This window comes from Lissotriton vulgaris, chromosome 2_1 (assembly GCF_964263255.1).
Source record: "Lissotriton vulgaris chromosome 2_1, aLisVul1.2, whole genome shotgun sequence".
NCBI lineage: Eukaryota > Metazoa > Chordata > Amphibia > Caudata > Salamandridae > Lissotriton > Lissotriton vulgaris.
In genome coordinates, this window is record NC_141687.1 from 792,023,096 (window position 1) to 792,036,901 (window position 13,806).

General features: G+C 43.2%; 1 protein-coding gene across 3 annotated transcripts in view; it reads left to right on the forward strand.

Moving 5' to 3' along the window:
* Positions 1-13,806, forward strand: part of SCRN3 (secernin 3) — a 172,583-nt gene that overhangs the window by 89,452 nt on the left and 69,325 nt on the right. For all 3 annotated transcript variants that reach the window (XR_015308418.1, XM_086956154.1, XM_086956155.1), the window contains exons 5-6: positions 2,811-3,020; positions 7,969-8,131. Coding sequence is in view for 2 of the 3 variants with exons in the window: in XM_086956154.1 (XP_086812280.1) it covers positions 2,811-3,020; positions 7,969-8,131 (373 nt within the window). In the remaining variant the exon portion in view is untranslated. The remainder of the gene's footprint in view (positions 1-2,810; positions 3,021-7,968; positions 8,132-13,806) is intronic.

The window sequence follows — 13,806 nt, forward strand, 5'->3', positions numbered from 1 at the left end:
GTCTGGCAGTGCATATCCCTTGATCGATTTTGGAGGGGAGTGTTTACTTGTCTGTCTGATGTGCTGAGGTGGGACCTTCCGCGCCCGCCAAAGTTTGCCTTGCTGCACGTAATGGAGGGTATTCGAGGCAATATCTACAAAAGGTACCTTATGCTATTGGGTCTCACTCTGGCGAAACGAGACATAGCCAGGGCATGGAAAGACACACGGGCCCCTTCAGTGGCGGGGTGGAGGAATGGCCTGGACTTTTGTATGGGGTTGGAGCAGACAATCTTTGTAGCCAGGGCTTGTTCATGTAAGCACCGCAAAATATGGAAGCGATTGGCGGAATATAGGGGATTGCGGCTGGAGCCCCCATTGTCTTGGAAGATCTTCCAGTGGAATGATTAGAGGCTCACATGGTCTTGTTTTGGTGCAGTATAGGGAGGGGTCGGGGTGTGTGTATTTATGCTAATATCTCATTGTTTCCTATGTGAGCAGCGTGGACTGAACTGTGTGGACGATGCGCGACTCGGGAGGGGGGAGTTGGGGGTGGGAGGGGAGGGTTCTGTCCTCCCGATGGGATCCTCAGATATGTGCCTTAGTAGCAATGTTGAAAGTTGATTGCTTTCCTATTGTTGTAAAGTGATACTGCAGTTGTCTCTGGGGTACAGAGCCCTGCAATGTATGTTTAATCTGATAATAAAATATGTTTCCCCCCCCCAAAAAAGTAGGTTATTAAAAAAAAAAATAACACTCACCTACTTGATAAAGTGCTGTGCAGTAATGGCAATAATACCTGCGTGGTAAAGACTGTGTATCAAAGGTCCTGTGTGGTGAAGACTGTTACCCTGTGGTGGGACACACACCTGCCTGTCCCTAAACCCACCCTTGCCTGCTCCCTAGCGCCCTTAAATGTAATGAGGCACTGTTAATTGTTTTATGCCCTTCAGTATGGTTGGTGGGCACCTTCGCATCAGTTTGCCCCCTTCCTCCCCATTACGCTCCAACCCACACCCATGTCTTAGGTCTTGTCTGAAATAGCACATGCATTGCTGCTTGCAATACATTTGATTTATTTACAAGGGGTGTAGATCCCCCACCCCCATTGCTTACCATTGGTTGGCTTCATCGTCACTCATTTCGTTGCTTCTCTTTGGTTAGTGAATGCTGGTGTCACTTCCTCTTTATGTGTTTGTCCCTACCCTTGAGCATGGCACTGCTTCCGTTGTCCAGTGTCCTTTCACTGCTTTCAGCTTTCAGAGGAAGTTTTTTCCTTTTACTTGCACCCCCTTCCTCCCTCCTGCAAAGTTGCTTGCCCTGGCCCCCTCCCATCGTCCTCCTGCGTTGTTGCTTGTTTGGTACATTACAGCCCCTCCCCTGTTGTTGCTTGCTCCATCCACCCCAACCCCCCACCCTTCATTGCCTGTGTCCTCTAGTTCCGCCCAAAAAAAAAGCTCCCAGAAGTTCCACCAATAGATTTAAAGATGCCACAAAGATGTAGATGGTTCTTCGCTCTCTGCATTACATGACCTTTTTGGCTGTGTCTTCATGAACTTTAGTTCGGATGTAAGATTATTAATTGTTTTTTGTTCTGTGAAGTTGGAGAATAATCACATACTAGGAAAACTGATCACTGCTACTCATGGTCCGAACTGGTTGAGTTGTTGCGCTTTTTTTCCTAATTTTCAGCATGCTGCGCTGATGTACAATTTGACTAAAAGAAATTGACAAACCCAATTGCTCTCCCATAGGCAAGACCTATTAGCTTTGCCAATGCTTTGCTTACCTTGAAGTTTAGCAGATTTCTCAAAGCACATCAGATCACAAGGACACAATCAGGCCGTATATTGTGTTTCCATGTCACCTTTGGAATTGATATGTTGTTTTCCTTAGCTTTGGTTATAATTTCACTATGGGCAGTCAAATCTGAAAATGACATTTTAAGGACGCCCAATCTCTTTATCCTCTATCTTTTAACTAGTATGCATGAAGCTTTCATGGATCGTCATAAAGTAAGTATTTGTTATTTTATTTTGTGCCAAATCTTCAGTGAGCACATCTTATGGATAAACGTAATCATAATTAGATTTTCTAGCTATGTTTGCCTTAATTATTCTCTCTAAAACCTCCTTAGCTTTTATATTATAGCTGCTTCTTATATGTACATAAAGTATGTTCTGTGTGTGCTACTACCACTTGCAAACATTTGATTCTATCCACACGTACACGTTTTTTGGGCAGCGGGCACCCGTACCAACTGACTAACTTAAGTGAAATGAGGAGTACAACTCATTAAAACTGACTTAATCACCCTACTCACACCACCACACAACCGAATGAGACTTTTATTTGGGACAGAAACGTTTGGAAAGTCAGACCCTAGTATCCTGAACGGTGCTGTGATACGAAAGTTAAGTCAGAATGTGTGCTATACAAGTACTAACTAACAATAAAAATATTTGAAAACTGTCAGCTGATCCATTATTTACAGATTTAATGCTTAAAATGTTTTTGTTGTCAAAATGCTGTATGTGAACCTCAACTACTCAATCTGTAATGCCTAATAAGTCTAAGCCAGGAGAAACAAGTTTAAGAAAATATATATGATACACTATTGTTTTAGCAACACACATTTTCTGTGGTGCTTCTGAAAACCTTATATTTGTACATTTGTTCGTACCTGACCTGTACAATAAGTAAGTCCATGTAACCTAAATAAACGAGTTGTTTTTTGATACAGTTAATGAAATTTAAGTAGGCGACAAATCAAACAAAATCCGAAAATGTTTCATTTGATTATATTTAATGCTTTTCTTTTTTGAAAATAGAAACACGGAACATTTCTAATAATCTGTCCATCACGACTAAGATCGATCGTGAACACCCAGGAATGAGAGAATATGCCAGAAACAGAGGCTGGTGGGATGGCAAAAAAGAGTTTCATTTTGCAGCGGTGTACTCCTATGACAACACAGCACGGCTAATTACCTCCGGTGGCAGATACTGCGAGGGCTATAAACAACTGAAGAAGCACAAAGGTAATACTGCCATTCTAGAAAATGATGCAGGACATTGTATCATCTGAATAAAAAAGGTATATATGCATCTGCCGCCGGCTGCTGTTCTTCAGATGCGGGGGACTGTGGCGCGGGCGAGTCCGGCGGAGCGGAGCTTGCGATTATGTATGTATGTATAGGTACTTGTTAAGCGCGACTGTCACCCAAAGGGTATCCTGGCGCTGAGACCATATCATTCCATCAGATGAAATACACTACATTGCTCTTGGAAAGAGGTAAGTCTTGAGATCCCTCTTGAAAGAAGTCGGATCTTGCCTGCTCCTCAGCGCCAGAGGTAGGGTGTTCCATAACGTGGCGGCCGTGAAGCTGAAGGCACGACCGCCCATCCTCACTCTGTTAATCCTAGGAACCATCACCAGGAACGCTGAGGAAGATCTCAAAGGTCTGGCAGCTTGATACCAGGAGAAGAGATTTTGGAGCAACATTGGTCCCAGTCCGTGCAGAGCCCTAAAAACAAGGCATAAGGCCTTAAAGGCAATCCGCTGCTGGACAGGTAGCCAGTGGAGATCAGCTAGTGCTGCAGATGAAGATGTAGAACGTGGGTGAGATAAAGCCAATTTGGCTGCCATATTTTGAATCCTCTGCAGACTTAGAATCAGAGTCTTAGGAGCTCCCAGAAGCTGTGCGTTGCAGTAGTCTAACCTACTGAGAATGGAACTACGCACCACTTCTGCTCTGGCTTCCAAGGGAAGTAACGGCAAGATTTTTCGTAGGGCTCGAAGCAAGCCCATACAAGTCGCCGCGGTCCTGTTAACAGAGGCGTCGAGCTGCAGACTAGGCTCAAACAGAACCCCTAAGTTGCGAGCCGATTCTGCGGCAGTCACCGTGCCCAAGGTGGAGGTTGGCCAGAAGTCATCCGGCAACGGGCGGGGGAGTCGATCTAGGGAGCAGTGGAGAACCTCAGTTTTTGACTCGTAAATTGAAGCGAGTTAACTCGCAGCCAGGTTAGGGATGTAGAAGCTGAGTCGTCTGTTGAGGTATGTTGGGCAGATGTTGTGGAGGGCCTCGTGTGCGTGGATGAGGAGCTTGAAGGTTATCCTCTTGTTGACGGGGAGCCAATGAAGGTCTCTCAGGTGGGGGGTGATGTGGCTGCGGCGGGGGATGTCGAGGATCAGTCGTGCCGAGGCGTTCTGGATGCGTTGTAGCCGTCTCAGGAGCTTGGTTGATGTTCCTGCGTAGAGGGTATTTCCGTAGTCCAGCCTGCTGGAGACGAGGGCCTGTGTGACTGTTCCTCTTGTTTCGGTGGGGATCCACTTGAAGATCCTGCGGAGCATTTGTAGGGTGTTGAAGCAGGATGAGGAGACGGCGTTGACCTGCTTAGTCATGATGAGGGTGGAGTTAAGGATGATCCCCAGGTTGCGTGCCTGGTCGGTGGGTGTCGGGGCTGTTCCCAGTGATGTCGGCCACCAGGAATTGTCCCAGGCTGAAGGGGTGGAGCCGAGGATAAGGACCTCAGTCTTGTCCGAGTTCAGCTTCAGTCGGCTGTTCTTCATCCATTCGGCGACGGTCTTCATTCCTTCTTAGAGGTTGGTTTTGGCAGTGTGAGGGTCTTTGGTGAGGGAGATGATCAGCTGGGTGTCGTTGGCGTAGGAGATGATTAGGTTATATGATTAGATCAGCCTCTGTTAACCATCTTGCATTGATTTGAAGACAAAGTAGTCATAACCTGAAGCCATGGTTGATGACCGGTTCAGTTTGCAAGAGTGCCAGGACATGGGGAGTAGACTTTTGTTACCCCCAGTGAATACACTTGACCCAATTACGACTTGCGCGATCGCTTTCTTCAGGTAGTATATTACTCCTAAAGTAAGAACCAGAAGGGTGAAGAGCAGGACTCGGTAATGAATATAAGTGGGAAGCAATTGTGGCATTAATATCCATATTATGTGGTGAGAAAGTACTTTTTTCACTTACACTATTCAGTGTGTCAGTAAAACTATCACACCCCAGAGGAGCACACTCAATGACCATGCATGGGATATTGTATCCATGTTGCTCCAGTTGTGCTCACGAACAGCTGCTTCTCTACCGTGCTTCAGTTACAATCTGCACAGACACAGAAATAGTCAATTTGACCACACTCCAGGCACAAATAATCTTCCAAACACCACCCATACCGATTTAACATTCTAAATTCTAAGCACACTCAGGTTCCAGTATCACCCTTCCCTGATCATATTCTGCACACCTCGGCCACACCCATTCATGCACCTTATGAAATACTGTGAAATAAATTACTGCAGAATTCTAAACTGTGGAGTGTATGGTGTTACTGCAGAATTCTAACCTGTGGAGTGGATGGTTTTACTGCAGAATTCTAAACTCTGGAGTGGATGGTGTTACTGCAGAATTCTAAACTGTGGAGTGGATGGTGTTACTGCAGAATTCTAACCTGTAGAGTGGATGGTGTTACTGTAGAATTCTAAACTGTGGAGTGGATGGTGTTACTGCAGAATTCTAAACTGTGGAGTGGATGGTGTTACTGCAGAATTCTAACCTGTAGAGTGGATGGTGTTACTGTAGAATTCTAAACTGTGGAGTGGATGGTTTTACTGCAGAATTCTAAACTGTGGAGTGGGTGGTGTTACTGCAGAATTCTAAACTGTGGAGTGGATGGTTTTACTGCAGAATTCTAAACTGTGGAGTGGGTGGTGTTACTGCAGAATTCTAAACTGTGGAGTGGATGGTTTTACTGCAGAATTCTAAACTGTGGAGTGGATGGTGTTACTGCAGAATTCTAAACTGTGGAGTAGATGGTGTTACTGCAGAATTCTAACCTATGGAGTGGATGGTGTTACTGCAGAATTCTAAACTGTGGAGTGGATGGTGTTACTGCAAAATTCTAAACTGTGGAGGGGATGGTGTTACTGCAAAATTCTAAACTGTGGAGGGGATGGTGTTACTGCAAAATTCTAAACTGTGGAGGGGATGGTGTATGGTGTTTGTACCTTGAAGTGGTTTATGTATAAGTGGGTTTACCCAAACATAGTCACTGGGACCTGGGTTCAGTAAGTACTAGGAGGAAGGGGTCCCAGTGTAGACAAGGAACAATATACACAGTTAAAAGAATTAATCATAAAACAACAATTAAATCCGTAAAGTTTTAATTCACTGAGGGATCAAGTGTAATGAATATACACAGCAAACGGTCAAATGTATTTAAGGTCATACAGTGCCCCAGGGAGGAAGGGAGGAAGTGATCAAGGTGAGGATGAGGAGGTGATAGGAATGTGTGACAGTAAAATCAAACAGTTAGAACAAAATTGGCAATTAGTTACATAGCCAAGATAGTCGAAAATGTAATGGCCAACTTCATTGGAAAAGACATACTTCACAGAATACAATTAATCTAAAAAATGGTGGCGTGAAGTTGACACAGGAGAAACAGTTGTCGACGTTTCAAACCTCTTATCAATGTAGGGAATGTTTATATCCTTGCTGCGGGGTCTTCATCAGGACCAAACAGGGGGTACGGGGCAGGTAACCTGAGATTGATCGAGGTGGAACTGGATAGACTAAGTTCAATGGAAAGCAATGTTCCTCTGGGAAGTGTCTCTGGGTAAGAATCCTCAAATTAGTCATTAATTTAATTTATGACGTGGCCTGTGGCCGGACAGCACCGATAAACAGGAAAACGCTTATGCGGTGCTGGGCCGTATTACATGCAGAGTCGGGAACGCAGGAGATGAATCAACAGTTAAGTTAATGCCGAATGAATCGGATGGCTCCGTGCGCAGTTTAGAATTCTGCAGTAAAACCATCCACTGGTCTCTGGGAGTTTTTTCTCAAGACACGAGTTGGTTCTACACCAATAGTTGTTGTTGTGTCTTCATGATATTTCTGTTAAAGCATTGGTCAGTGCTTTCTCCATTGTGAACGGGTTATGGAATCTGTTTTCTCTATGTTGCTCAAGGCACCAATGATAATTTTCTTAAGGCAAGGAGCTATATCTCAATGGCATTCTCAGTTGCCTCCAGTCCCCCAAACCACAGCCGGTCATGGGTTTATATCCCACCATGGGAGCTGCGTATTATTTATGTTTACATTGCCTGTTGTCTTCCAACACATTTTGTTCCCCTGCCATGGATAACACTATTCTCATGCTTTTCGATGTCTTTCTGACTTCAATTGAACATGGTATATACCACAGTTCTTATGGTGACACGTATGCCTTTGCTCACCTACTTTACACAGATCGTCCGGTCTCTTCTATCATATTCTAGACCGGCTGGTTCTATTCAGGGACTTTTGGTTGGAGCAGTTCACAGACCCTCCTGCAGGCATGCTATTGCTCCAGCATCTAATTCAAAGGTAAGGAATCTGCACCGGGATGTCTCTGTCAAATAGACAAGTTACTTACCTTCGGTAACACCGTATCTGGTAAAGACTGGATCTAGCCGCAGATCCTTACTGACTCTCCTATCCTCCTCATTCTGCAAACTGGTTTCTTTTTACTTAAAAGATCCCTTTCTGCGTCGATAATAGTCACAGGAGAAATTGACATCAGCGTGTCGGGGGCTTATATGGACTCCGTCTATGTCACATCCGGTGGACGGCGTCGCTGCCGAGTCGCACAATGCCCTCTACTGACGCGCAAAGATACTGCTGAAAAATATTCCGAATCCAGTCTGGCGCCAGGGAAGAATTCAAAGGTAAGGAATTTGTGGCTAGATCCTGTCTCTACCAGATACGGCATTACTGAAGGGAAGTAACTTGTCCAGATGTAAATGTGAATGATAAGATGTGCTATCATTTTTGGAAAAAGAAGTTGAAAACATACTTAAGAACTACTTCGTCAAGTCTCTTATGCAAATGAAAAATGCATGCGTGTTTATGAGCTGTGACAAAGATTCTGAAGCAACAACAGTTAGTGTATATCTGAGAAATTTTACAATTGTTTTTCAAACAGGCAGCATAACTGTGGAAGTCATGATGAACATTCTCCGTGATAAAGAAAGTGGAATTAACATGCAGGGGGGATTTATGACAACAGGAAGCATGGTCTCCGTCCTGCCTCAAGACTCCAGCCGGCCATGTGTTCATTTTTTCACAGGCACTCCTGATCCAGACAGGTGTGAAAATGCTGTATTCTAAACCATGTGCTTCGTTGCTCAGTACTGTCACATCTCATTTTACCTTTGTTAAGTAGAGAAAGACCTACATTAACCCACCTTTGTGGTTAATAATATGATGGTGGCATTCGTGAACCAGTATTGGTATTAGTATTGTTTTTGAGTTACTCTAGTTCTTTCCAAGATGGTATTGTTCCTGTAGATCAAAACTTGAAATAGAACACCGCAAACTGTCTTTGGAGAGAATAGATACAGTCCAAATACACAGCTCGATGAGAGTGGGTGCTACAGAAGTTGTGGATATTAAATGCAGTAGTTACTGTAGATAGTGATACTTGTAGAAAGCGTAGAGAGAAGACTTGGTCTCTGATCTGCAGATTTTGTCAGTGGGCACTACTCACGAAAATGCTAAACTGATGCCTGATCACAAACTGAATGTGCACAAGTATCCCCACAAATGAATACTGCCACACCCGTTTTATCTAGTCCTGCATGACTCACTTGTTTCAACAGTTTCGTTCTGCAATGTTTGCAGGTCACACACTCATAAAAGACTTGAAGATTTAGGCCAGAACCCATTTTTAATACATAACCCAACTACAATGATTAGTATATAATTCAAGTAGATAATACAGAATCCTCATTTCCCGCTGTTCGGCAGAATGGGACACCTGGTGTCCCATGCTCTTCTGAGTCTCCTGGTCCAAGTCCCAACTTCGGTTGCAGTCTAAGACCACTAAAATCACCATAAGGGTTGTCTGCATCAGTGCAAGGGGCTTCACTTAAATAAGTGTGCACCATATACATTATCCGGCCTCCTACAGAAAGGATAGAGGCGGATACTGTGGTCGGGGCAATTCGTGACCACACGCTGATTCACCTGGTCATTTGGATGCCACAGGGTTCGGAATTGATAGAGAGGTGGTGATTTAGAGATAGCCTCCTATGAAGTCACAGACCATAGAAAGCGCTCTAAGTTGTTGCTGTGGCGAGCAGCCTTCAGGCTTAGTCCAGGAGTCTTAAGCAGCTTGTCTTACCAAATCTAATAATTTAGTGTAGATTACATTCAAAAGAACCACACAGTGTATTTATAAACATATGTCTATTTATTATACAACACACACTAACACATTGGTATATCTCCTACCCGGAGGTATCAACACAAATACACACAATACTTTAATTGTAAGCAGGTAAGGAAGTACAATACACAGTGGTCTCCAGGGGGAGACCAAACCATATACTAAGAAAGTGGAATCCAAACTTCAACCGAAGTTGGGACTTGGATCAGGAGATTCAGAAGAGCTGGGGACACCAGGAACCACCCAAGGTAAACACCCAGGAACCTCACAGAGGCTGTGTCCAGTGAGTGTGGAAACACAGCTGTGTACTCAATAGGAGTCAACTGGAAAGGTGTGGTTGCAGTTTTGAAGAAGGACCTTTCCCAGTGGACCCTGAAGAAACCCAATGCGAGACAGAAGGTTGGAGAGTGACCCCACCTGTGGATACCCTAGGAACCAGATGTATAAAAATCTAAGTGGATGCCATCTCCTGTACATTATGTCTTTGCCAATCAGAAAGTTATTCACAGCCTGGAATTTTGAATGTTTCTGGAGAGTGATGGAGTAGAGATCTTGGTAGATACTGATAGTGTTACACTCAAATGTGGTCTGACTGGTGGTCCTAGCAGCTTGCATGAAGGACTCTTTTTGCTGAAAATAGTGGATATACCAGATGTGATAGGGTGGTGGTTGTGTAGCTGGCGGCAAGGCAGGTGAAGTCCTTTCACATGGCGAACAGTACTTTGGCGTTGTTAAGGCTGTTGTGAATGCATTCGGTCAATGCTGAGCATTTGGTTGATCTAAGTTTGTGGTGGTAGAAGCTCTCACAAGAACAAGGATCCAACTCTTCCACTTAATACGATGATGGGGAATTGTAACGGTGAGTGGGTAGGACTCCACTGTTACACAGGTACTTAACAAGATGTAAGCTCTTACTAAAGGTTTAACATACTCTCTCGCCTCTCTCTCTGCCACCATATATGAGAGAAACTGCCTTTTGACCCCTATCAGATCTTAACAATACTCTTGGGGTTCTTAAATAACTCAGGACATCCCAGTTTGCTCGTAAAAGCTTAATATAACTGAGCCATGGGATTTGGAGTGCACCACCCAAGGACAAACGGTCATTAATCACTGCCTGATTTAGCTCTAGATCTGGATTGGACCATATCCTAACCCATCTTATCAAGGATGCTAGAGCTAGAAGGTCCGAGATATAACCCATTCCAAGTTCTTCATGTACTATATATGAGGGGACTGCCTGGGGAACCACTAATAATCTACTCAGAAATGCATTCTCTTCTATTTGCAAGGCTGTGTTGTCCTTATAACCACAAATGTCACACCTATAGCTTGCCGTGGGGAAACATTTTGTTTGGTATGCCTTAATCAGCGCTTGCACCGGATGGCCTCCAGTCTCTTCACATAATCAAATATCTCTGCACAGAGTCTTGCTAATGTGTACTTCTTGACCCTCATTTGGGGTTCACACGACCTCTGGTCATCAAAATGAACCCCTAAACATGGGAAGGCGGTTACCCTGGTCAGTTCTATACTACTTCCAAAATACCAGTTCTACCACCATGGTATGTGATTTAGTAAAATTCGTACTCCAGTCTAGCACCTCCATAATATAAGAGTCAAGCAAGTGTTATAGACCCGTTGGGGTTTTGACTATCAAGCAAGCGTCCTCTTCACATAAAAGTGTGTGAATTAGTTGTAAGACTGCTCGATGAATATCCTTGCAAAATTGGACCCAAATTGTTAATATATATGGTGAATAAAAGTGGAGCTAAAATACATCCTTGTATAACCCCTCTGTGCACTTTACTGCTACAGACAAGCTGGTATCGAAGTTGTATCTCACTGATGCAGAGCGGTACAAATGAAGCTACTATAAAAAATGTACTATACCTTTATCCACTCCCATCTTAATAAGCAGGGCCCAAAGTTTGGATCTGTTCACTCAGTCAGATGCTGACGTAAGATCCATGAAGGCCATAGACAATCAGCCCCTCTTAGCTACTGTATATTTGCCAATGATCGGCTGTAAATGTATACATTGGTCAAGGGTCCATTTCCCTGGTCTAAAAGCATATTGTAGATTTGAAATAAACAAATTCTGTTCCAACCGGTTTGTCAATTTTGAGAGGAACCACCCTCTCCATAATTTTCACCGCTGTATCTATGAGCGGAATGGGTCGATAACATTTTGGCTCTGCTATTGACCCCTTCTTGAAGACTAGAATAATAATAGATCTTGACCATGAGGAAGCAGACCTTTTTTACAAGCAGCATTAAACGTTCATCTAAGGATTTTGTTCCAAGTTGAAGGGTCCGCTTCATATGCGTCCCCGGGAACACCATCTGGGCCTGCTGCTTTGTTTCTAGACATCATTACAATAGATTCTGCAAACTCCTTTTCCGTGAATCTCATAAGATCTTCAGAGTCCAAATTTTGCCCATCTATAGATACTCTTCCATAGATGCTCTGGATATGCATGAGCCATGTTTCTGGCATGATAGTGCAATTAATCACGCTATTCCCCGACCCCTCAAAAATTGGCCTGGAACTATTCTTCAAATATTGACACTATTATTTAACACCCTGGCCTGGAAAACATCATTCCAGACCTGATCTTTAATTGCTTATTTACGGGCTGCGACTGTAAGTTTGTATGCTATCCTACACCTCCTTATTTTAATCTTATTGTTAGGATTTTGTTTTAGAGCTATTAACAATTTTATATTTGAGCATTTTTCATCAAACCATTTTTTCTCAACCAACTTGTTTCCCCTCAGTGGGGCTCCTAAGATTATTATCAATCTGCCCACTTACTGGCACATGCATCAATGTAGGCTTTTGCGATTCCTTAATTGCGTTTATTAAGGAATCGCAATTCAGGAATCGCAAAAGCCTATGCATGTAGGAATCGCGATAAAAATAGCGATTCCTACACATTCCTTAATTATAACTCGCAAAGTTCGAGTCACAATTAAGGAATGGCCTCCCATTCATTCCTTTAGGAATGAATTGGAGATTGCATGACCTATTGGTGCTCGCAAATTGCTCATGCAATTCCAAGGGTGTCAAAATGACACCATGTTGCACCCCTGAAATTGATCTGTGCACATATGTTGCACACACACACATGCCCTAAGGGCATGTGTGTGTGCAACATGAAACTTTGAAAAATGCACAAAAGTGCATTTTTTAAAGTTTTTGCAAATTACCTTGAAGTTCAACTTCATGATAATTTGCACCCCCTATTAGCGAAATCGCTAACTTTTTTACTTTAATGCATTGCATTTAAGGAATCTCAATTTGGGATTCCTTAAATGCAATCACTATTTAAGTAATCGCAAATTAGAGATTCCTTAAATTGCGATTTTTGCATTTGAGATGATACATCCCAAATGCAAAAATACTGGTCGCAAAGGGGCAGATTCTGAGAATCTGCCCCTTTGCGACCGGTTTTTGCTTTGATGCATGTGGGCCCTAGTCTCTTTAAGGCATACAAAACCTCTTCATAATGGGAGGCATCATCTAAACATGGACTAATATCTTGGTCGTTGTCAATATAGAGCTTATTCCCAAAAGATTCTGGCACCACCCTACTCCATTTTAGTCTGCGGATCTGATCCTGTGTGGGGTGATTTTAGTGTTCTCTATGCCGGTTATTGGATTGTCTGAATCACCCTGCCCTCATTTCATTTCTAATATTAATTGATTATAGTCACTAAAATGACTTCACTTGAGTTTCAGATGATTAACTTGGTAAAGCTGGGAGGCTGATATAACAAAATCAATTATCGAGTTATAACCTCTCCCACTAAATGATGGAATAACTTCACACTCAGCATCCTGATCTATATGGCATAGATTGCTGGCTGATCTAATGTCCTCCAGCAAATCTCCTTGTATAGAGTGTTCTAAATGGACAGTGGTAGTGCTTTGACAATAGAAATCATCGTAGGCGATACAGCCCAGTTGACATAAATGAACATTTAAGTCTCCCAAAATAATAATCGAATATGGTGCTGTCTGTTTTTCGTCACATTCCTCAAGAAAGGATGTTAACCGTAGCAGGTGTTCGAGTGGTCTCTCGCACAAATGAATTGTAAACATTTACAGTCATCAAACTTGGGGCGTTGTTAAAAGTCCTTATCATAAGACAGGTGTCTATATGTTCAATTTTAAACAATGTCAATACACCACAAGAAAAGGAAAGCCAGCCAAAGAAATGCGTGAAAAAATGTGCGAAAGACAAGGATGCACCTCCCGGTAGTAACACCAACAAGGGCTTCCTTCTCTTTCACACAATTTTTCACGCATTTCTTTGGCAGGTTTTTCTTTTCTTGTGGTGTATTGACATTGTTTCAAATTGAACATATAGACACCTGGATTAGTGGCAGTGAGCCCTACTTTTAAGGGAGCTCTTCAAATAAGTGTTAGACCCCTCTGGTGTCTTATAAGATAAGGGGTTTTGTTCAATATTAGTCAGGTCCTTTTCTGTCGCTAGATTGCTGAGTGGGTGGCGGCCTGTCTGTTTCTTTCCCCCTGATGCTCCTTCTGTGTTGAGAGGGTTTTTAAAAGTAACTGCACCACTAGTA